We start from the raw sequence: 26,215 nt of genomic DNA on the forward strand, positions 1-26,215 counted from the left end.
TTGACCCCCGTTTCAGCCAAAGAGCGGCGGAGGGGGATGGTGTGTATATATGCGAATGTGTGTGTGTGTGTGTGTGTGTGTGTGTGAGCAGAGAGAAGTGTGTGTGTGTTGGGGGTCGGGGGTGGAGAGGTCATTGCTGCTGCCAATCAATTGTCACACCGGATTCGCCTTAACATCACAGTATAATCCAGGAGGGAAAACACAGCAGCAGCAGCACAATGACACCAGCCAACCAGCCTGCTGCTGATGTTTTCACGTTTTAAGCATTTATGGGAGTTTCTTATCACCACTAACTCCCTAGAAATACCTGACACAGACATGCCAGGAGTAGAAACAAGATCTTAGGGAAGGATTAGTACTGAAATAATTTAGGAATCTGCAACTCTGCTCATTTTTCTTGTCTGCCTTCAAGTCTTTCTGTGTTGGTTCCTCATGTTTCTCTGTTTCGTGTCTTTGGGCAGAAGAAGATAGATGGATTTGAGATCAAAAAGGCACATATTTGAGGTCCAGCAGCACTTTCTCATTGCGTTTGCGTGCAAGAGTGTGTGCGTGTGTTTCTGGGTCATGTGGAATATCAGTACAAAATGATCTCGCCCAAATTCAGTTGTTTCAAACGGTCAACACTCAAAACTTAAGTAACTCATTCTGGCGTACAATTGGACTCTGGACATGTAGAAATTGTTTCATTTCAGGATTCTCACTCTGTCTCAGGATGCATGTAGATTTAGTTAAATACAGTCACTATAATAAAATAAAGAATCACTAGCTATAAAGTCTCCTGAAGTTGAATCTTATTAGAATCTTGTTCCATTTAAACTCCGGGCAAAGTGACATTAGAATAAGCTTTCAGGTATTTGTGGTATTTGAAAAGGTCTGTGGAGCTCTTAAGTTGAGTGTGATTACACCTGGCAGCCTCAGAATCGTAAATCACTTGGATGAAAACACAAATCAAGTATTCCTTGAGCTTTTCCTCCTATTGCGACAAATCCAAGCACTTTCTCACCCAAAGTTTACAACAGAAAAAGCCAAAACAACACTCTTCACTGCTGGTTTCATGCTGTAAAAAGAAGTAAATTCTTCTACCGGGGGTGCCACTAGCAAACAAAACCTGTCCAAGTATGTGCATTCATTGCAATGCAAAACAGATTTCCAATGCTTCAGCATCACTTAAGGCCCTACTTTCAATTACAATGTCACGAGCACTTAGAGCTGACGGGCCTTTTAGAGAGGGAGAGTGGAACCTGTGGTGACGTTCCAGACGGGCTCAAAAGACCATTAGGAGACTTTAAATATAAAATAAAAACAGTCACGCTGAAAAAAATAAACTTTTCAGATGCTTATTTTCTAAAAATACAGCCAATGAAAACATATGTAAGCCACATCTGCCAGTATAAATACAGGTTCTGGATATTGTCAGAATTAGTTTAGGAGCGCTTGCTGATTTTCTTTGCAGGAGCGGAGGAGAGGAAGGAGTGTAGCTGAGTCAATATGTTGGTTATGTTATTTTTATTATTTATATTTTTTTGTGAACATTCTCAAAACCGGTGTGTCATACTTTCTTTTGCCATCAATATCAGCCAAGTTACTTGTATTGTAACTTTACTTGTGTTAACTTTGTATTGAATGAATGAAACGGTTGTGTTTTCATGGTTCCGGGTTACCTGTTTACACATAAAATACATATAGGCAAAGCATGGACAGCTTTTGTACTGGGGACTGAGAAAGAGCCTGCCACTGTGTGTGTGTGTGTGTGTGTGTGTGTGTGCGTGTGTGTGTGTGCGTGTGTGTGTGTGTGTGTGTGTGTGTGTGTGTGTGTTGACTGTGCCCTGTGCTGCTCCTTATAGAAAATAAAGGTGCAAAATCCTGATTCCTGGTCTGAGTGGTGTCCTTCAGTCTACCAGCAACCACTCTACAGCTGCCTCAGGAGCACAGTGAGGAATAGGATGAAAGAAAGAAATGAAACAAGAAGACAGGAGAAGAGAAAATGCTGAAGGAGAGGAGAGGAGAAGAGAGGGGAGGAGATGAGGCTCTATTTTTCACGCTGAAAAAAAAAATCAACTTTTCAGATGCTTATTTTTCTAAAAATACAGCCAATGAAAACATATGTAAGCCACATCTGCCAGTATAACTACAGGTTCTGGATATTGTCAGAATTAGTTGGGGAGCGCTTGCTGATTTTCTTTGCAGGAGGGGGAGGAGAGGAGAGAGCACAGTGAGGAATAGGATGATAAAAGAGAAGAAGAAGAAGGGCACTTTATTAATCCCGAGGGGAAATTCAATTGTTTCACTTTGTTATATTTTACATAGTACACACAGGCCCGGATACACACACACATGCAGAAACAGGACCTATAAACATGCATTAATGGAGAGATGTCTGACAGGCGCCCCGAGCAGTTAGGGGTTTGGTGCCTTGCTCAAGGGCACCTCAGCAGTGCTCAAGAGGCAAACTGGCATCTCTCCAGCCACCAGTTCACACTCAGGACTTGGTCCATGCAGGGGACTTGAACCGGCAACCCTCCGGTTCCCAAGCCAAAGCCCAATGGAGTGAGCTACTGCAGATCCCAATGAAATAAGAAGACAAGAGAAGAGAAAATGCTGAAGGAGAGGAGGAGAGAGGAGGGAGCACTATCTTTGCTTTGTTTATATCATGTTTATTTTTGTTTATAGCTTATTTTGTGTATTGTATATTGGTAGAAATCAAAAAATGTTATTCTTATTTTATTCTGATTCTGAGGAATAGGATGAAAGAAAGAAATGAAACAAGAAGACAGGAGAAGAGAAAATGCTGAAGGAGAGGAGAGGAGAGGAGGAAAGGAGGGAGGAGATGAGGCTCTTCTATTTTCCTCTCGGATCCCGCCCTCCTGGTCAGTGGTTGGTCAGAGAAACCCAACTCCGGCGCACGGATTGGTTGGCTCTCCTCCGGACGGGCAAAACAGTCTCTCTCTCGCAGACACAATAAAGTTTAGAGCTGGACGCTTGCAGGCAGTGGACGCAAAACCAGACCTCTGCTGAGTTCATAACGGGGAAACAACGCAATGACTGCAGGATTCATCCAAATGTAGGTTTTTACGCGCGTAAAAACACTTTTACGCACAGATCTGGCAACCATTCTCTGGATATTTTAATCTCCTGAATGGCTCAGAGTTGGATACTGTAGCCTCCAAAAAAACGCACGGACTGGACTACACGCGCTCCTACTCCTGCAGGATTATAATAAACACGCGCTGCAGGTTTCCAGCGACCTGACTAACTAACTTTGTGTGTTTGAGGAGGATACAGCATTTTACAGAGAGAGTGGGCAGCCCGGGATGATGGTGTCTTTCAGCTGGGCAGCAGCACTACTGCTCCTGCTCTCCGGGCTGGTCGTGGTGCAGGCTTTCGGCGACGAGGTGGAGGAGATGACCTGCGATCCGATCCGGATCAGCATGTGCCAGGGTCTCGGTTACAACGTCACCAAGATGCCCAATCTGGTCGGCAACGTGCTGCAGTCGGACGCGGAGCTGCAGCTGACCACGTTCACACCGCTCATCCAGTACGGCTGCTCCAGTCAACTCAAGGTATACTGGGATGATGATGATGATGATGGGATAAATTATATTAGAATCAGTCAACTCAAGGTACACTGGGATGATGATGATGATGATGATGGGATAAATTATATTAGAATCAGTCAACTCAACTGGGATGATGATGATGATGATGATGGAAGAAATGTTATTAGAATCAGTCAACTCAAGGTATACTGGGATGATGATGATGATGATGATGGGATAAATTATATTAGAACCAGTCAACTCAAGGTATACTGGGATGATGATGATGATGATGATGGGAGATATTATATTAGAATCAGTCAACTCAAGGTATACTGGGATGATGATGATGATGATGATGATGATGGAGTAAATTACATTAGAATCAGTCAACTCAAGGTATACTGGGATGATGATGATGATGATGATGGGAGATATTTTATATTAGAATAGAATAGACAGCATGTTACTAAAAGCAATACACTGTGAGATTGGAGCACCACATTTAGGAGCACACTGATCCTGGACTTAAAAAAGGGCATGGCTGAGTCTACATAGTCTGCTATATTTGTGTGTGTGTGTGTGTGTGTGTGTGTGTGTGTGTGTGTGTGTGTTGAATGCCACAGGTCATTTCCTCTCCAGGCTTCTTCTCCTTCTTCTAGGCAGCAGTTTCTGTGGTTATTTAGAGATTCAGTAACTTGTTGCACATGCACATCTTTAACAGCTGACTTTAAAAACTACACATCTAACTTTAAGTCTTACTCAAATGACAGATGTTTACAGTATAAACCTCTGGATATCCACTCTTGCGGTGACATTTGGAGAGTTCATACTGTGATAACACACATGCACACTCAGTAACACACACTTTGCTCCACTCTGGTAGGGAACAGCATGTTTGTTTTCTGTTTTTACAAAGCGTGATGGAGAGAGAGAGAGAGAGAGAGAGAGAGAGAGAGAGAGAGAGCACATGACAGGGAGCTACCAGCAATAGTAAACTCTCCAGACTGATGGTGCCAGTGTGGTAATGAGGAGTATAATATAGTTTGGCCCCCAGAGAGAGAGTTAAAATAAATAAGAGGAGGGGTCCCTGCCTTCCCTCCTGTTGTGCCAGCCAGGCTGTCATGCTAATTTCAATGAAAATGCCCCCTCTGTCTGTCTGTTGACATTCGGAGTTCATGCCCCACACAGCAACAGCTGAGTCTTCAGTGCTATAGGCCCATACTGTACTGTCTTCTTGTTCACAATGGTGCCCTCAGTGTCCTAAGACAAATGCTGCTTGTTTGCCTCATGAACCATGTAAGAAAAAAAATCAGATTGGGCTTCTTCCTTGTCTTTAACATTGTTAGACGATAATTGGAAAGACTAGACCCACAGCAGAGATCAAATTGTTGATTAATGGAGTTTTTTTTAAATCATGCCTGTTACATCTCGTCACACTAATGTACACACACATGATTTATTTATTTTTATAGTACCCAACTCTGCTTCTATATTTATCTCACTGCCTCTTTTATATATATATATATATATATATATATATGTATATATATATATATATATATATATATATTTATATATATTTATATATATATATATATTTATATATATTTATATATTATGTTCTTAATATGCCTTTGTACAAAGTATATCCTTTTATTATTGTAATATAACTTTTTCTTTTAATGGAGCTTCCCAGCAAAAAAGTATTTCACACAATTGTACTTGTATAACCGGCGTGTCATGTCCTGTCTGGAGATGTGTGCCATTTCTGTTACTACTTTTATTACTTTATTTCCTTGTGCGCACAGGTGTTTGGGAATAGGGGTAAAAATATATTTGTACATGCTAAATTAATACAGTGCTTAAGAGACATTTGTGTGCATATGTGTGAGAGACAGCCAGACAGAACATGGAGCAACTGCAGCATGAAACCAAACTGTCCTCCTCCAGCTGAAAATTGTCCTGTAAGATTAGCGGACACCCCCCCCTCCTCTCTCTGTCACACACACACACACACACACACACACATGCTAAAGAGGGAGGAAAGGGGAAAGGGGAAAGGGAAACCGTATCCCCTAACATTTGCTCTAATGGGAGGCTTCCTGACAAGTAACCGGAGCAGCTTTTAGCAGTGAAGTGACAGCACTCAGGTTACCAACGGTCGGGGGAAACACCCAGAATGTGTTACATTACTGTCGCTGGTGTGATTCACTGTGAGAAATATCAGGAAGGGTGTTGCATCTAATTTAATATCTTCCACTTTTATAAACTTTCTTGTGAATTTGAATCAATCACACAGACAAATCCTCCACTCACAGACGGGGCAATTTTGTTAATCTGTTAAATTTTTAAGTTTTATTTAATCAAACTCAAAATTACTCAGGACAACGCCAGTACATGTGGTTCAGTTTGGGAACAAAGATCCTCTATCTGCAGTGAGAAACTTAATACTGTCTTCATATCAGCCTGTCTGCTCCATTTGCAGAGATAAAGCTGCTACAACCCAGATACTGAGAACAGTGTGACAAATTGAATTTAAAGGAAGTTCCTTCCGACTCAGATAACTGATTTTGACATCACATACTACTTCCCTGTATGTCAGTAACACAGTGAGGAGTTAGGCCAATGTAGAAACATTATTCGCCTATAGGTATGTAATAGAAAAGTGGCCCACTGATCTTTAATTCTCCTTCTTATTCATCCAGATTGTAATCTTTATAGACCAAATATGGTGCACACAAGGGCTGATTTCAAGCTGGGATTTCTCTATCACTGCTGGATCAAGGCTGCAAGCCCAAAACATTTTGTTCTCATTATGGCCCGTTAAATATTTTGGTATTTCTGAAATGAAAATTGGTATCAAAACCCTCCACTCTAAACACGTATTTAAGTCTGCTATCACTCCATCCAAGTTCCTGGAGCGTATGTTTGTTTCCTTTACCTGAAGGTAGCTCAGTGAAATCTGCTCTCCGCTTCTGTGTATTTTCATATCACGAGCCTGGCGCAATTTTACACTCCGGCTTCAAGCAGAATTCACCGTAAAGGCGTGAAATCACCGAAAATTGCAACCTTTTGTAACCCCAGAGTACTCACTCCTTCACATCACCACCACCTCAGACTGCTCACTATCTTTATAACCCTGACTTAGATATCTATTTCAAAACCATTGCCATGGGACAGAGAAAACTGAGCCTTGGATTACGGGGGATTATGGAGCATTACATGGCACATGCCCTCAGTGTTGTCAAGTCCACAGATTGTTTTTAAAGACGCAGAGTTGTGTGTGTGCGTAACCTTGGAGCAAGTTAGTGTCGGCCGTGGCGTCTAGTCTCAAGTCGTGGAGTGAAAATAGAGACGCGCCACTAGAAGAGGTGATGCAACGCATTGAAAGTAAAAGCAGGATAGCGAGTGGTATATGCAAGTAGAAGGTGTAGCTATCTACCAGCTGTAATCCTGTTGTAATATATAGAAAGATTGGCCCACAGGGTACTCGCTCGCGGCACTGTTTCCACTTCTTTAACAATCACTACACCACTGATATGATTTACCTTCTGCTTCACAGTTTGCTTTAACTTCACTAGAACAAAGCAGTGCACTGAAATATGACACATATTTGGATATCTGTTGCACTCTGACTGCACTTTCAGCTTAAATTGGTTTTGGTATACTGTCATGTTTCATGCTTACTTCACTTGATATGTTTGTTTTTCCTTTTTCTCCATAAAAAATAGCTCTTATTTGAATATATACATGACTTTTGCTCTGCAGTCGCAATTTACTGTATGCCGTGAAATCTCACCAAAGTCTACATTCAGTAGCAGAAGTCTAAAACATACTAGATATTCAACTTGTGATCTTTTGCCTCCATTGTTCTGCAGTTCTTCCTGTGCTCAGTCTATGTGCCAATGTGCACAGACAAGGTTCCCATCCCCATTGGTCCATGTGGCAGCATGTGTCTGTCCGTCAAGAAAAAATGCCTTCCGGTGCTCCACGAGTTTGGCTTCATATGGCCTGAGGTGAGTCACATCGTCACAAGAACGTCCTAAACAAAACCAACGTCTTAAGACAAAAGACTGCATCACAGCCGTAATTAGCAGCCAAAATGACATTTCCCATCATGCCTCTCCTCCAGGTGCTCAACTGCAGCCTCTTCCCACCTCAAAACGACCACAACCACATGTGCATGGAGGGCCCGGGGGACGAGGACCCGCCCTACCAGCCCGTCCGCCATCCTCCCCACCAGGAGGAGTGTCAGGCACTTGGATCCGCACCGGAGCAGTACACCTGGTTGAAACAGACCGAAAGCTGCACTCTCCAGTGCGGCTACGACAGCGGGCTCTACCGACGGGGGGCCAAAGTCTTCACGGACGCGTGGATGGCGGTGTGGGCCGTGCTGTGCTTCCTATCCACCACTCTGACAGTCCTGACCTTTCTGCTGGATTCACAGCGCTTCTCCTACCCTGAAAGGCCCATCATCTTCCTGTCTATGTGCTGCAATCTGTACAGCGTGGCCTACCTGGTGAGTGGGAGATTCAGTATTATATATAGTCCTATTGAAGTTCATTTGTTTGGGGAGAATGAATTAAAAAGAATCCTATCAAGAACAGTAAAATAAAAACAATATATAAAATGTAATTTAGAGTATAGTAGTAAATACACTAGGGCTGCAACTAACAATTATTTCCTTTTTTGATTAATCTGTCAAAAATGGTGAAAAATATTGATCAGCGTTTCCCAAAGATGATGTCCTCGAATGTCTTGTTTTATCCACAACTCAAAGATATTCATTTTACTGTCATAGAGGAGTTAAGAAACAAAAAAATATTCACATTTAAGAAGCTGGAATCAGAAAATTTGTACTCTTTTCTACGATTAATTTATAACAACTAATCGATTAATTGTTGCAGCTCTAAAATAAAGTATGGACTATTTTGTGAGTGTTTATTATGTTTTACATTTGAATTTTTATAAGATATGTATATATATGTGGTATAGAGAGTTATTCTATTTTTACAGTGCATTTTGTCTGGTTCATCAATGAGCTTTTTTCCAATAAATTAAAATAAAATAAAAGTAGAAAACTGCACTCCAGGACTGATAAGTCAGTCGGGTCATCACCCTGAAATGTATGTGAAATTAAACAAACCAAAATACAGATATCAGTCAAAACATATTTTTTTAAATTAGCAATTAAATGATAATAAGAAGACACTTAATTAATAGTTGCTTTTTTATTCGTCATTAAATACAGAGATTTAATCATAATCACTGCTTTCTAAATGGGAAAAGTCAGATTTTCAGTCTGGTTTTAATGGGAATGAGAGCTTATGTGACTTTATGTCTTTTTCTTTTATGAATAATTTGTTTCTTTCCACTGTCACTTTCTGTCCTGCAGGTACGCTTGACTCTGGGACGGGAGCGTGTTTCTTGTGACCTGGACGCCACCGCAGTACCGATTCTAGTACAAGAAGGGTTAAAGAGCACCGGCTGTGCCATCGTTTTCCTCCTGCTCTACTTCTTTGGCATGGCTTCCTCACTCTGGTTAGTACAACACACACGCACACACACACACACACCTTTTATCGTATCAATCTCTCAGGTCTTTGTCCCATTGTCATCAGCTGTTGTGAATGGACTTTGTTGGAACAATCTGAACACGAGACTTGCATCCTGTTTTCTTTAACAGTGCAACTATCCTGTCTCATAACCTCTGGACTAGATGGATTCATTTCCAAATATAAAAGCAGCCTTTGTAAAAAAACAAAAAATGCCACTTTTTGAGTGTGTGCTGCAATACAAGTTGCTGTCACAGCTCTTTTTCTTCCTTTTCACTTTGCCCTCGTTTTCCTGTTTGTCCTCACTCTTTCCTTTTGGAGGCGCAGCCAAATGAAAAGCCCGAGGACTTCACTCTCTCCTAAAATATGATCGCAACCTTCCGTTATGTAACTCATTACTATCTCATGATGATCTAATTACAATAGAGGGAGTTTTGTGGAAAAGTTATAAAGTGGGTTATGTTTTTGAGCAGGAAACAGTAGCCCAATGTTGCCTCAGCATCTTGTTTCCATGTGATTATTCTTCACCGCCAAGAAAGACAATCTGATGACTGTACATATGAGCAGTGTTTTGCCTCCTCTCTCCTTCAGGTGGGTGATCTTGACCCTCACATGGTTTTTGGCTGCTGGGCTGAAGTGGGGCCACGAGGCCATCGAAATGCACAGCTCCTACTTCCACATAGCGGCCTGGGCCATCCCGGCTGTTAAAACCATCGTCATCCTCATAATGCGACTGGTGGATGCAGACGACCTAACTGGGCTCTGTTATGTTGGCAACCAGCAGCAGGAGGCGCTCACAGGCTTCGTGGTGGCACCGCTGGCCACATACCTTCTAATAGGTAATTACAACATGATCAGTATATCTACTTGTATGGGATTTTACCTATTTCTAGTAAAAGAAAATAGGGTGCTTATACCTTTATTTTATATACTCATACCACATAATCCAGAAGTGTGAACTCGAGTCACCTGACTTGGACTACAAGCCACAAACTTGATGACTTAAAACTCAAATTGACGAATAAAAAAAAACCATCAAGTTGCAGGAGAAAACCATGAAGAACTAACGTTACGTTACTCTGCTGTTAAAATTGCATTACATTTGGTGAAGAGCACATTATGATTCGTTTAGGACTTGAAACTCAAAGTTTAGGACTTGGGCCTTGACTGCAAAGACTTGAGACTTACTTGTGACGTACAAAACAATAACTTGGTCCCACCTCTGCCATTCATTCTTTAACATGTATAATCCTCAGTTTTCTTATTGTCTGTCAATCTGTCATTGTGTTTTCTCTATCCGATGGTCCTTATATGACTATATGTTTCCCTTTCTGAACCTCAGGCACTCTGTTCATCTGTGCTGGCCTCGTGGCTCTTTTCAAGATCCGCTCCAATCTGCAGAAGGACGGCGCCAAAACAGACAAGCTGGAGCGTTTAATGGTGAAGATCGGAGTGTTTTCCGTTCTCTACACCGTCCCGGCGTCCACCGTCATTGGCTGCTACCTCTACCAGCTCTCCCACTGGGGGGAGTTCAGGGCCAGCACCCGGGACTCGTACGTGGCATCGGAGATGCTTCGGATCTTCATGTCGCTGCTCGTAGGCATCACGTCGGGCATGTGGATCTGGTCGGCAAAAACCCTCCACACCTGGCAGCGCTGCTCCGCCCGCCTGCTCAGGGATAGCAGGGCGAGCCGGGGGGGCAAGAGGGCGCCGGGCGAGGGCTGGATCAAACCGGGGAAAGGCAACGAGACGGTGGTGTGAGGAGGAAGAAAGAGAAAACGGACGGGAACGGACATGCTTCTCTGTCACTTACAAAAACTCACTCTGCCAAACTAAAGATGGAGAGGACGAAAAAGCGACAAGAGGGAGGAGCAGGAGTTTCTCAAGGAAGCCACTGGATGTAATGGCATCAAACAAAGCTTGCTGAGAGTCTACAAGCATGCCTCACCTCTTTTAACTGCCTCTAACAGGGGTTAAGGAGGAGAAAAGTGGAGGATTGGGGCATACATAAGTAGCAACAGTAGCCTCTCTACCTCTGTTAGACTTCCTTTGCCAGAGAGATAGAGAACCCGAAAAATGAAGGAGAGAGAGAGACGGAAAGGGCAGAACAGAAGCATCAACATGCAGACCGGACACACCAGTAAGCTGTGTAGCACCACGTCTACCTCTCTGCCTCTCTTTTCTCCGGCACCTTCAGCAGAAGAGACTGAACCTGCTGGATACAGTAACCCTCACACCCTTGTGTCTTATGAGGGTTTTTTGAAATTCTGAATTTTACACTGGAGGGTCCTGGTGCAGACGTTATACAGATGTAGGTTTCCCAAAAGCATCTGAGTTCCTGTGGGTTTTTTTTTTATGTCCACATGGGAAGATTAAAATGAAACACCAGACCAAAAAATAATTAAAATCTGAAGAAAATATATGAAATATGGCCTTAAATCTGTGATGTGTTTACATTTGAACAACATTATTATACATTTTTTGTAAATTATTACTTTTTGTACACTATAAAAGGAGCAGGTAATTGTTTTTGCTCAGAATGTTTTGGGAAACCAGCTCAAAGCTGTACTAATGCACTATAGTTGTATACAATATGTGAAGTGTCTGTGCTTGTCACAAGTGCATTACCAGGGACGACAGCGAGAGCCTTTAACAGTTTGGTCAGTTTTCATTGTGAACGCTGCAGAAAAAAATAATTTTCTGCAGACAGAGAAACACAACGAGAGATTATTTTTTTAACGTGTCTTGTACATTTAGGTAAATGTCTGTGGTAGCTATGAAGTCATACCGCAATGGATCCTGGGAGTAACCCCAGCTGTGCCTTTTATCGACCCATAAATGTAGACGCGGTAAGGCGTCTGGGAAATGTAGGCCTGTGTGTGTTTTACCTCAGTAGTCTATGAAAAGCTCAGCTAACTTCCAATGATGTGTGGAAACCCTGTACTGCACATGCTCTTCTTGGGTTACCATGAAATCCAGGAAATTAAATTATTCCCTCTGCCCTCCTATCCAAACATCGGACCTGGGGCACGTTAAAGAACTACAGGTTATTCGACAATCACTTGCCAAAAGACACATTATGCAATAACAAAGAGCTGTCACACACACATGCACATATGGCAGGTAGTTCCCACGAATCTCATCCAACAGCAGTTGTGATCACTATCAGAATAATAACACCAATAGAGGTGCGGGGGTTACGTATTTTTGTAGGCTTACCTGGAAGTTAGCATCGCGCTGGTTCCCGCGACAAAAAGCCAATGGGATTTTTTCATTGGGTTATTGCAAAAAAAATAAGCTCTGTGGCAAACAAACATTTATGATGCTTACACGTTTAGGTCAGTGAGATAATCTTCACAAATGAACACTACTTTTATGATTTTTGAAGCATAAATGCTACATGTAAAAGGCTTCAAAATTCACAAATGGGGTATTTATTGATGTATTTAATGTCTTAGAACAAAACGTTACAATCTCTTGTGTTACCACAGACCTTATTTCAGGCATCTAACTAAAAACCCATTCAAAAAGCCCCATTGACTTCCACACGAAGGAACCAGAAGTGCTAGTGTGTTAACTCATATCCAAGTTTTAGGACTCACTCTTGCACCACTCTATAATTAGAGACCATCTGCCTATTTTTGTCTCCTTTCCTTTCTGTCTGTATGTATATCTCTCAGTTTCTTTTTAAATCCCTTCAGTTCAATAAGGCCATCACAGAAGCACAATGAAATTGGCACTATTAATTACAGTGTCTGTCTGATGCTCTCATTGGCCCACTGCCTGCCTGTTTCCTCTTTAACCTCGTCTACTTCATCATGGCTCATTTCCCAGACAATCAAGTCGTCCCTGGAAAAGATTATCGTTCATTACATTTCAGAATTTCATGGATGACGGAGACAAGATTTCTATTCATTGTCTCCAGGGGTGCATCTCCCAACAGTTCCTCTTTAGAAGTGCTTATAGGATGGACTATAAGCTTTAATTACAATAAGTTATACCTGGTCTTACTGCTGCACTCACCAAATTCTGCAACTGCTCCTGTGCACCGTATATTTGCCTGACAATCTAATCTAGCAAAGCTCTTGCGTTTCAGTGAGTCTTTGAATGTATAATACGTTGTGTCTGTGTGTCACATTACGCCTTCTACAAGTAGAGAACATTTCTGGGCTGTTTCAATGTAAAAGGGCTTGAATCACTTGGAGCTGTGTGTCATTTGAAACCAGATAGTGCCTCACATCGCCCATTACAGGTATTTTTAACATAATGTTTAGAATGGGATGGAAAATAACTTTAAAGTTTGGGCTGCCTTTTTCCCAAAATATGCTAAATGTGATTTATTGCATTCACAGATACTTAGGGCGAAACCTAGAACCCTGAAAACCAATGTTTCTCAAACCGGCATCCATGGCACACTTATTAAATTTCCAAAGTCAAACAAACATTACATTGAGTTTAAGTGAATTAAGTTAACCTCTGACCACCTCCCCTCTGAGCTAATGCAGTTTCCCTCTCAATGTTTTGGCTGTCTACTCTGGTATGACCACGCTGGGCTTCAGGTGACATTTCCAAACAACCGCTGAACAGTTACATGCTGAGTGTGTGCCACGACCTAATGAAGATTGAGAACCAATGGTAACACACTAAATGCTTTTAGAGAAGCCCAGATATGCATCAACGTTGGGGGTCAGTTCACCGATACCGATCGCAGCCTTTAAAGGTCGAGACTGTTCCTTTTGTGTAGAAAACTCATTGTCTTGATGATGTCGTCAATGTATTATACAGAAATTGCTAATTTATCCTTGTAAAAAAAAAGTGGCAAAAATGTTTAAAACTTGTTTGTTATTTAAAAACACTTTTGTATCAGAAGAAGATGATGAATAAAACTTTTTGGTTTCCAATATGCGGGATGCAGTTTTACATGTGTTTATGTATGTATTTACGCGTGTGTGTGTGTGTGTGTGTGTGTGCTTTAGAGCTCAAACGATTAATCGATTAGTTGTCAACTATTTAATTAATCGCCATCTATTTTGATAATTGATAAATCGGTTTGAGTATGTTTTTAAAGGGTACCTTTCCTTTAGTGTGTTATATAGTTTTTGTGCATGTAAAAGGTAGAAGAAAGGAGCTCAAACAGAGCGTTTCAGACAGAGGGGGAAAAGAGATGCTGCAGTACAGCCGGTATGAGATAAGTAAAGCATTTTTTGAACATTAAAGCATGTAAACATGTTCTAGTAGAAACCCAAAATACAAGTATGCACCTGAAATTAAGCATAATAGGTCCTCTTTAAGAAGAAAAAGTCCAAATTCTCTGATTCCAGCTTCTTAAATGTGAATATTTTCTGGTTTCTTTACTCTGGCAGTAAACTGCATATCTTTGAGTTGTGGACAAAACAAGACATTTGAGGACGTCATCTTGGGCTTTGGGAAACACTGATCCACATTTTTCCCCATTTACTGATGTTTTATAGACCAAACAACTAACGGATTAAACGACAATGAAAATATCGTTAGTTGTAGCCTTAGTGTACTTCAAATAAGTGCGATAGAAAATAGGCTGCAATTAATGATTATTTTTATTGCTTATTAGCGAAAAAAATGTCTTTTCCAATTTCCTGAACATGTTTGAATGTCTTGTTTTGTCCGACCAACAATTCAAAACCTAAAGATATTCTGTTGACTTTCACATTAGACAAGGAAAAGCAGCAAGCTCACATTTGTTTGGTATCTTTGCTTGTAAAACGACTAATAGATTATCAAAGTAGATGCTGATTAATTGTCTGTCAACCGACTAATTGCTTCAGCTCTAAACAGAATTAACATCCGATGTCATAGACTCAGCGCAGGCATCAAAGATGAGTAATCCTGTTTCAGTGTGTCATGTATAGGCATCTCTACTGGGCGGGTATGAGTGAGTGAGTGAGCGAATGAATGAATGAGATCAGCTCTGGGTCCACATTGCATCTGAGACTCCTTTCCTCTCAGTCAGTGTGTTCACTTAACGTGTTGAGCAATGCTGCCACCTCTTGTCTGATGAGACAAATGAAGCGTCGGTGCTTCATCAGGCAGTAACTGACTCTACACATCTATACAGCAGCAACTCTGTGGCATTTCTTTTTAACAGTTACTTTGGGTTAGGATAAGAAACGCTCCATAACCACTAAATTTGTTTTGAATCCGCAGTGGAAACACGGCGATTATACTGTGTAAACATTACTGTACCATCAATCACATCTCATCAGCTATGAACTTACAACCTCCCCAACACACTTACAGTACAAACACACACTCACGCTCATGTACAGTACACACAGAAACACTCACAGAAGCACACACTTCAAATTTAGTTGTAATTTGGTTTATACAATTACACTTAATGCACGCTAGGCTGTAATTTACCAGCGCAGGGGTAAAATTGCATCTGGAGAAACTGATTAATTCTGGGCATGCATGAGCGTGTGTGTGTGTGTGCATAAGAGAGAGAGAGTCCAAATATCTACGTCTGCAGCTCAGATTGCCTTCCTGTAATTTACTGTGAGTGAATTGAGTGTTTGTTTAAGAACTGACTCAAAAGCCTGAGATAAAGGGAAAGTGACAGCATCTACTGCTCTATTGTTTCCAGATGTGGCTCTACTAACACACACACAAACGTACACGCATGCACTACATGCACAAGCAAGCATGTTCACAAACTGACATGCACGTTCGCACAAATACGGACAGAAAGAGGAGGAGTTCAATGCTCTGAAATTCATACCCTAAATGGTGGTTTCTGCATACGAGAGTCGGGAGAGTGTGTGTGTGTACGTGTATGTACGTGTATGTGCATGTGTGCGTGTGTGTGTGTGTGTGTGTGTGTGTTGAATGCCACAGGTCATTTCATCTCCAGCCTTCTCCTTCTAGGCAGCCGTTTCTGTGGTTATTTAGATATTCAGTAACTTGTCACACATGCACATCTTTAACAGATGACAGCTCACATTAAATGCTGATTTTCCAACCTTAAAAATAACAGAAAACTACACATCTAACTTTAAGTTTTACTCAAATGACAGCTTTTACAGTGTAATCTCTGGATATCCACTCTTGCGGTGACATTTGGAGAGTTCATACTGTAAAAACACACATGCACACTCAGTAACACACACTTCGCTCCACTCTGGTAGCGAACAGCATGTTAGTTTTCTGTTTTTTACAAAGCAGAAATGTGAAAGGACCCTATTAAAATTCCTTGGACTAATATTCCTGGGAATATATCCTCAGAGTTGGGTTCCCTTGAGTGTAATTGTGCGTATAGTTCTGTGTGTGTTAGTGTGTGTGTGTAAAGGGGAGAAAGAGATTGGACTAGAAAGTGATTCAGAAAGAGCGGGAGATATGCTGAAATAAGAACCCTGAGAGAGAAAATCAAGAAAAATAAAATATGTAGACATAAGTATAGAGGAGACATAAAGTGAGAGGGATTGAGTGCGAGGAAGAGGGGAATAGGAAATCTGTCATCCTCCAACAGCAGCACACTGCAGCTGTTCTCCCTCAGCAATGTTGAAATCGTTTTCCCATTCTGCTCAGCGTCTACTCAGTATGAATAGTTCTGAGTAATGGCCGCCACTGGGGATTCTGGGTGACGTAGTCGTCTTGGCCCGAGAGCCAGTTTGGTGCAAGAAGGATTTGTAAATCCCGGTTCTCCGGCCAAACAAGCTAACGAGTTGAGACTGAGATCCAAAAGCCCGGCCAAGAGAGAGATCGGAGAATTATTCACCATCAAGCTGAAACAGAGAGCTCTTTGTACGTAGCAGGGGGGTGTGAAGGTCTGGATTTATTTCATGGCAAACAGATGTACTGTAGGCCAGGCATGATGTCCGATTATTGTAGTGTCAAAGAATAAACTGTAGATTGTCCTGCCTAAAATTTAGAATAGCATATTGAGTATTATCTTTTGATTCGGTGGAACAATATTGGAACATAAGGAAATGCTAAGAAACACTGATTTAGACCAATCAGATAGTTGGCTTTACATATGCATGCATGCTTTTAATGTCCGTTGGTTTGTGGTGTATAGAAAGCAACAACATGTACTTAATGTCTTCATAGATTGTTTCCCTCTTTACTGTATTCCTCACAAAGTCATAATATCTCATAAACTTTCCCTGAAACAGCCAACATTGGACTGAACCTCATAAAACCTGCTCCTACTTTCCGCATGGTTAATTTGATGTTAATGTGTGAACTGTGCTGCTGCTGTCACGGTTAAACCACAATGCAACAGTGACATGTCCCTTTGTCACCACTAGATGTCACTCTTTGTCCAGACCACACCGTTATGTTCCCATTTTTTCTAGTTCTTTGCTCATGAAATTAATCTTAAAAATAGGCTATTAATTGACCACAGACATCCCTCACATCAATCCAACACATTACTAGGAAGGATATTCTACTGAGATCATCACCTCTACTGGTTGGACAGAAGATTAATGTGATTTTAAAAAAGAAATACTGTTTTTGAGTTTGAAATCATCTAAACAACTGAGAATGTATTTCAAATAAAAGATAAAAATCATTGTTCAGCATTTTTGGAATCTAGTATTTACTACGTTACTTAAAATTATGTACAATTTTGAGGTACTTTACATTAGTATTTTTCTGTGATGCTAATTTAAACCTTCTATTTCACCACATTTTAGTTTTTTTTACTATTGTACTTTTTTTTCCACTACTGTAGTTACTCCTTACTTTACAAATTAAAGGTGCTGATTAGACCTCTAGTCAAGATGGTTGAAGCTATGCTGGTAATAACATAATGTCACCATATGTACAAAAAGTGTCCGGCTCGAATAGACACAACAAAACCAACAGAAAGGTGAACGAAATTTCAAACCACTACGTGTCCACATGGGCATTTTTTGGACACGAGGGATTGCCTTGCCTCCCAGCATTGGACACTTGATGGGCTAACACTAGACACCTGATTGGATGAACGCTTTCACTCGAAAGCTGCTGCTCTCAAACCGCAACCAACATGGCGGCTCATTTGGAAACATTATAGGTGAGAAATAAACCATGTAGTTGCTGAGTCTGTCTTCATTTTAGATCGACAACAGTTAGTTTAAAAGCTTTCCAGGAGTTTCCAGAGGCTGCGAGTCACGCTGGACAGGCCCGATTTGCATAAAGTAGCCTAGACCTCAACTTAATGCAAATGAGGAGCGGGCAACATGACGGTCCATCTCTCTAAACACAATGCTACACTACCAGAATGCATTGCACAGCTGTTTACATAGACAATGAATGGGAAGTGTGGAAAGGATGGATCCTGTGGAAACGTACCATCAGTACACGCCCGCACAATCCTCCTGAGAAGAAGTCTAATTAGGTAAGATATGTGAAAATACACCGTGTGGGTGGACTATGGGTGTGCAGGGGCCTTTCAATGTTTTTATATACAAAATATGTGATCACTAATATAAAATAATGTGTGTTCTTTGCTCTCACAAGGTACATGAAGAGCACTCGGGGGTGCAATTCATGGTGTGTAGAGGTCGTACTGTTGGAGGTGAAGCAAATGTGTTATCATGAGTAGATGTGGTGCCATGTGGGAGAAAGGCTGAGTGATTCCATGTTATTTCAGCAGGACATTTGTCAACTTTAGAAATGTCAACCGGTCAATACAGTCGCTTCATCTCTCTCCGTCTCACTCGCACGGACATACAGAGAGAGAGAGAGAGAGAGAGAGAGAGAGAATAACAGAAAGAGGGGGGGAAGAAGGGGGAAGAAAGAAAATGAGAGTGGCGGTGTCGTGTGGTTATGGAGAAAAGTCAGAGCAGAAGATGGAGGGAAGAGTCTAACAAGCGGAACATAAATGATTCCATTGTTTTGCTCAATCAGAAAGCCAGTTTGGCAAATCCAAACGAGTGGAAATGACTCATACAAACATAATCTATCTCCAAGAGCCCGTCTGGGTTTGTTTCCTATTAGTTTTTTCCTGTGCGTCTGCTCAGAGAGAACAGAAATAGAAGGCATAGAAAGACCTGCTGCTCGTAGGTCTGTTTGTTAGATGATGCCATGTTTTCTTTATGTTCTGCTGAACAGCCCGACGTCAACCTAACCCGGAGTCCTCACGGGGACATTGTCACTTGTTCTCGTTGTTACTCTGCCATTACACCCGCGATAGCTTTACTCTTTTTATTAAATGTAGGGCTGTTTAATATTTTCAAATTGTATTTCTCTGTTTTTCCTCATTTTATGTCTGTTTCTATTAGTGATATTAAAGGAACAGTGTGTAACATTTAGGGGGATCTATCGGCAGAAATGGAATATAATATTCATGACTATGTTTTCATTAGTGTATAATAACCTGAAAATAAGAGATGTTGTGTTTTTGTTAGCTTAGAATGAGCCCTTCATATCTACATAGGGAGCAGGTCCTCTTCACGGAGTCCACCATGTTGCGCCGTCATGTTTCTACAGTAGCCCAGAACGGACAAACCAAACACTGAGTCGATAACATTACTCACTCACGTCGTCGTCGCCGCTATTCCCTAAAAATAACAGGAAAACTCATCTCTGATGCAAAATTTTCACAGGAAATAATCTGCTCAAAATATATCTAAATAGCCTGTTCAACACAAACTTGCTGCAGTTATTGTGTTTACTATTTGGGTTAATTACAGTTTATCAGTTGTTCTGTATTGTATTGTTATTGTTATACTTTGAATAGCCATAAAATATGTCACTTAGCCAGGGGTCGTCAGTTTACTCAATGATAGAAGAGGGGTCCCCTCAGGAAAAAGGTTGGGAACCACTGACATAGATGATCGAGTCTTCATAGATGTAAAAGTAGAGCAGCAAAACTGCAACTGTGTGTGTGTTTGGATGTTTTTTGTGTCTGTATGTGTTGTACTGGCACATTTGTGGGTGTGTTTGTGTGTTTTTGTTCCCTCTCGGGTCAGTGACTTTGTGCTGCCAGTTTTAAACTTTGGACGCCTGAATAGCAATGAGACAATTAGCTAAAGCCTATGATCCAGGACTCACTGTGCCCCGCTTATTAGAACTGGTCCAACACACTACAGCTGCACCCCTGTCACACCGATATGGAAATAAAGTGACACACACATATAAACACACAAATACACACACAGTAACAAATCAAAAGTCATCAGATAAGAAATAGAAATGCAGGCCGAATACGAGGAAGAGAGGCCTGGAGGCTGAATGATGATAGGATCTATTTCTCTCTGATGTTTTATCAGCCACATGACTAATAAACACATGACCTGTTTTCAAGAGTATGTGCTCTGTGAAAATAGACCAAAATTAATAGAATTCATTTCAGCTTATTGATAACCTACTTACTAGGAACTTTATCTAATTTGTTGTACCCAATTCAAAAAAAAAAAATCCTCTCAATGTCTATCCTTAATGTGATATTGTCAACCTTAACACATGTATACCAAGTGAAACATGGGTTTAGGATTGGGGACATTTGTTAGACTTATTTTTAACCCGTGGCATATATCCAAGAGGAAGTATGTCACAAAAACTGCCTCGGGAAATGCAGTGAAAGTAGTAGTGGCAGTTTTCATTTTAAACAGCTACAAAACTGGATAAAATGAAGAAAAAAATGCGGCCTCGCGGTTGTATGCCTCCGCCAACCAGTCAAGTTGCAGCTTACATCCATGTCTGTCCAAAATGTCATCATTTCATCATTTTATCCTGTTAGACATGTGTGTGAAAATGTCTTAATTAGCATATGAATTCTTGAGTTATGGCCAAAAACGTGTTTTGTGAGGTCACAGTGACCTTTGACCACCAAAATGTAATCAGTTCTTCCTTGAGTCGGAGTGAAAGTTTGTGCCAAATTTGGAGAAATTACCTCAAGTTGTTCCTGAGATATCACGTTCAAGAGAATGGGACGGACGGACGGAAAACCTGAAAACATAATGCCTTCGGCCACGGCTGTCGCCCACGCGGAGGCATACAAGTAAGGAAATAGCGTGTAGCCATCTTCTATATAACCACACACAAACATGCACACCACATCATTATAACTGTGTGCATGTGAGTATGTGTAAATGTATTTTTTCTAATTACCCTATCAGCTTTGGCCTTGGGTACCGTAAAGTAGTTCCACTATAATGTGTTTACAGTACATCAGACATAATGAGAAAAATGTTTGCTCATGGTTTATTTCTAACGATGATGATGATTACACTGTTTGAGTTTCAAGGCATTAATTGGGAACAAAGGTTCGTTTCTGCTATTGATGGGAGGTTTCACAAATTTGGGTTTCAATGTAAAGCCAGTGAACAGGCAAAAACAATAGATTCAATTGATTCAATGAACTTTAAATCTCCTTTGATGGCAGAGATGAGTAAATATATCTAAAATCATGACACAGACATCACAGCTGCTGATGCTTCCATTATAATAAGAATAGTGTTGTCACATTACAGTAGATCCTCATATAGACACACCATTCATTCTTGAAATCTGTTTGTGTAATACTGGTGCTTCTCCCTCCTCCTCTCTTTGGCTGCGGCTTCATATGCCCTTTCTGGTGATCATGTTTTATCAAATTTGTGGTATAACGGCTGTAGCGGGCAGCTTTGCAGCAAATATCACAGCTGGCAACATTCTTATTAGCAGGCCAGAAAACATACCAAAAATACATTTTCAGCCAGGAACCAGCTGGGCCACTGTGACCAGGTGATGGCTAATCTTTTACTGTCAGTGGCGATTATGCTGTGGTACGGTCGCAATTCAGCAGGAAACAGAAGAAGAATGGGTTTGTTTTGAGCAAAACATGAAGGAAGGAGACCGCCATGTTTATATTTAGTTGCAGATCTACAGCTGTAAAAGATGAGGAGTTCAGTTTTTTTTGCACAAACTGGACCCTAATTATGTTACCTCCAAACAGTATGTGTATGTGCGCTTGGATAAAGCAGACAAAATGTTCAGTGTTTTAATTGGACAATCAATCTTTATCTCCTTTTCAGGCTATAATGTGGAGCACCAAAACCTGAACCACTTTAAGTATGGATACATACCTGCTGTTATGCTGTTGGCCATTAACTGAACAGTTTTGTTTTGGGAGCGGGAGAATTACCAAAGAGCCATACTGCCAAATAACAGCATCTCTTATGGAGGAGTCGGGAGAAAAAGCCACATGCATAATGACAGATGCTGCTGCAAATATTAAACTCAATTTGCATTGCACATATACACATTGAATTTAGTCAGTAAAAATACTCCTGACCAGACTCACAATCAGCAAAGGTATTGTATATGGTATTTATTGTATTATTATTATTATTATTATAACCATTAGGGCTGCAAATAACAATTATTTTTATTATTGATTAGTCTGGCAATGATTTGATTGCAGAAGTTGACATATTTAAATCTGCAGTAGGCAGAATGTTTTTGGCATCATTTGACAACAATTCCATAATAACCTTTCAGCTTATTGTAATTCAAGTGTTCTGAGAGAAAACTAGACTTCTGCTCCTCCTCATGGCTCTGTTTTCAGGCTTTAAAAAATCTATCCCGTGACGGGAGACTTTGACCAATCACAGGTCATTTCAAGTAGAGAGCGTTCCTATTGGCTGTTCATTCAACGGAGGCAGCTGTCAATCCCTCGCAAACTCTGATCAAACGGTCAAACTAGGCAGCGCTGATCAAATATCAATCAATATTCTGTTACTGTAATGTCTATTTCTTAAATGTATTCAGAAACATCTTGTAGTGTACTGTTTAGCTGTAAAATTAGAAAGTTTGCTCTGGCTGGTGGGCGGTGCTTGGTATTTCCTCAACTGATCTCAACATGGCTGTAGAGTCACAAACTTTGTTTTCTTGTTCAAACTTGTTTTCCTGCGGTCTGCGAAATCTAGCAGATACCGTTAGGAGTACCGGAGGACACAGAGGCACATGATTTCTTACAGATTACCTGTCTCATACTACTGTCAGGACATAGTGACCGTTTTATAAAAATATGTTTTTTTTAATCATATTTGCTCCAATTCTACCTACTGCAGCTTTAAATGTCTTGTTTTGTTCAACCAACAGTCAAAAACCCAAAAAGATTCAGTTTACTATCACAGGAGACCAGAACAAAACAAATACTCACATATTAGAAGCTGCCATGGAAAAGTGAGTTTTAGTCATCTTTGCTTAAAAAGTTACTAAAATGATTAAATCGATTATCAAAATTTCCCCTGGGAGAAATATCCTATTCCATCGTATCCTGACCTGTCCTCCTATCCAATGCATTTCCCAAGTAGAAGCCTATACCTGCTATAAGTGCAGGACACGGACACCTGTTGGAACGCTTCCTTTCCATCCACATACTGCAGCATGTGTTGAAGCCAGGAAAGCCACTGGCTCAGCTCTGGTCTGACATCAAACTCTATCCCCCAGTGACTGCAGAGCAATATCACAATACAGGTGAGCGCTTCAGTGTGCTGTCACGCTTCAATGATGCCACCATGGAGCTGTCAGAGGTTCTCTGGCTCCAGTGCAATACAGAAATGATTGAATACTCTGTCCTAGAAAGAAATCCCTGCTGTGACCACTCATCGCAGTCCACCTAGGAGAGAACCTCACCAAGATTTAAGACCATGACATTTTCCAGCTAACACAGAGGCAATAAAACGGCTGACATCATGTACTACACTAAAACAAAACATCGGATCCGTCTGTAACATCACCACCGTGAACGAAAACATCATTTCCACCCCACGCTGCTGGACCTGTAACCTCCTCAGGTTATCTTATACAATATACTGTATACACAGCTCACATATATGAATATTATTGTTATGGAAAACAAACCGATCAGCAAGCCCAGAGAATTCACGAACAGTCTGTCAACAAAAAAAAAACGTGGTGCCATCTGGGCAGATATGTGGAGCGTGGCAGGAGGAGACGGTGTGACTGCTGATGCATCAATGCAAAAAAAAAATAAAAGTATCCCCCACCTGTACCAGCTGGTAAGAATCGACACAAAATAAATAAAGTATATACAAAGACTTGGTGATTTTCTTTATAGTTTCTATATTGGCAGTCATTGTGTTGATGTCATTCTCTTGTCTCCCCTCCATATTTCTGGGGACACATAAGCACTTATGACTCACTTGTGTTGGCTGCACATTAAGCTATCCGTCTGTGCCTAAAAATGCATTTACTCGTGTGCTATTTAAGTAATTATATGCAACTGGCTTCCTAGTTTTCTTGTGTTCCTATGGTGTGAATCACCCACAAGGTTAAACACTACAGAACTCACCCTACAGTTAGATGAAATGTTGAAGCCACTCAGACATCTTCAATACTTCACATCCTTTGACCAGGATGGTAGCTACCAAGTCCATGTCCTCAGCGTTGTTTCAGGAGATTCTGGGCTTTTATCGACCTGTGAGGCGTTTACATTAGAGGTAAACCAATTAATCAGCACTGATAGCATGTTAACAAACTTTCATTATTGCCGGTACTGAGCTCCGATAGTGGCCAATGGCTGCACAGCGTCACACAGAGATGTACATCACCATTTTGCAGGTTTGTTACTTTAACTTGCTTACCAGTTTGGCTTTCTGTCTTCCAAATAATCCAGCTATGTAACCATCCATTCATGAAATGAAATTGCACACTTTAGGATTCCCCCACCAAGGGAACACGCACAAACATTAATGGTTTATAAAAGTGGCATTCAACAATGTAAAAGGGCGCGCAACAGATGTAATCCTGGCCTGTCATGCCACAGAACAGCACATCGCCCATTGTGAATAAATTGAACATATTCCAATGATGTAATTCACCAAATCACACTTCAGGATAGTCTCTTAAGAATGATTCAATTCAGAGTGACAAAAAACTGATTTATTAAAAACGATATATATGCAAAAATAGCCGACGAGGCTGCTGCAGAAGTAAAAAAGATATCAGCTGTTAATCTGCTGTTTCCTGCTCCAAACTATCGCTATTATATCAGCCTTTAATCGGTCTGCCTCTAGTTTACATTCTATAAGTACACAAAAATTATGCATGGTGAGTTTTTCAGGATAATTAGAGTCAGCATTGTTAGATTTAGGTCAAAAACAAGTTAAAATAGGCCTAAAAGAATTTCATATTCCCCACCAGACATACACCGATCAGCCATAACATTAGGACAGCATGGGCATCCTGACCGGTCTGCAGCTCCGCAGCCCCATACGCAACAAACTGCTCCTCACTGTGTGTTCTGACTCCTTTCTATCGGAACCAGCATTAACTTTTTCAGCAATTTGAGCTACAGTAGCTCTTCTATTGGATCGGACAACACGCGCCAGCCTTCGCTCGTAGGAAGGAGAAAACTAGAGGTCATAATATGATTTACCTGCAGTGTTCCTCACCTGGGGCCAGTTACATAAAGATAGACCTAGAATCTTATAGCATCAGATATTAAAGTGCTCATTACTTCTAAGATTGAGCCGTTGTCCTGGCGGGCAGCCTCCCTGCTGTCTGAGCTGACTCACCACCACCAGAGGGGAGATCAGTGGGCAGCGCTGCCTGCAAATTGTTTCCAATGATCCATGCTGATGTCCAAAAACATATGCCTTCAGGTCTCGTTTAACAACTACAGAGTTGATCACCAGCCAAGGAGCCCTGGCACTAATTGCACTTATAAACCACCGTGAGTCAGAACAATAGATGTGTTCTGGCCCTTCCAGGAGTAGCACATTGAGACTGGCTGCTCTGTATCGGTACTTAACATCCCACTCTTTTTTCCCCCAGAGAAATGATGCACCAAAGTCCCTGAGCCAGTTCATGTCGCCATGTTCAACATTATGTTTCATCTAAGGCTTGCTCTGCCCCCAGTGCCCTGTTCCCTTCACCCTCATCCTTCACCTTGCATATGTTGAGCAAATATTATCTTTTCTCCCTGTGCTAGGATAGTCCTGGATGAAAGTGGAATTTAGGGAGTCTTTGCAGGATCCTGCAGAGCAAGCAGGTTAGTGTGAACATCAGTTCATCACTGCTTACGTTCTCCACAAGGGGATTTACAATGATTGAAACCACACAGCCGAGTCTGGGAGAAATGATTCTAACAGAAGAAGAAGCTAAAGTACATAGACACGCACACAGTTGAATGTAAAACCACAC

At 41.1% G+C, this 26,215-nt stretch overlaps 1 protein-coding gene across 1 annotated transcript; it reads left to right on the forward strand.

Moving 5' to 3' along the window:
• Window positions 1-2,951: 2,951 nt before the first annotated feature.
• Window positions 2,952-11,197, forward strand: fzd4 (frizzled class receptor 4). The gene is made up of 6 exons (XM_037775916.1): window positions 2,952-3,560; window positions 7,418-7,555; window positions 7,672-8,058; window positions 8,935-9,080; window positions 9,686-9,933; window positions 10,437-11,197. The coding sequence occupies exons 1-6, from the start codon at window positions 3,312-3,314 to the stop codon at window positions 10,853-10,855; spliced, it is 1,587 nt and encodes a 528-aa protein (XP_037631844.1). The 5' UTR covers window positions 2,952-3,311; the 3' UTR covers window positions 10,856-11,197.
• Window positions 11,198-26,215: the final 15,018 nt, after the last annotated feature.

Source organism: Sebastes umbrosus, chromosome 7 (genome assembly GCF_015220745.1).
Source record: "Sebastes umbrosus isolate fSebUmb1 chromosome 7, fSebUmb1.pri, whole genome shotgun sequence".
In the NCBI taxonomy this organism is placed as follows: Eukaryota; Metazoa; Chordata; class Actinopteri; order Perciformes; family Sebastidae; genus Sebastes; species Sebastes umbrosus.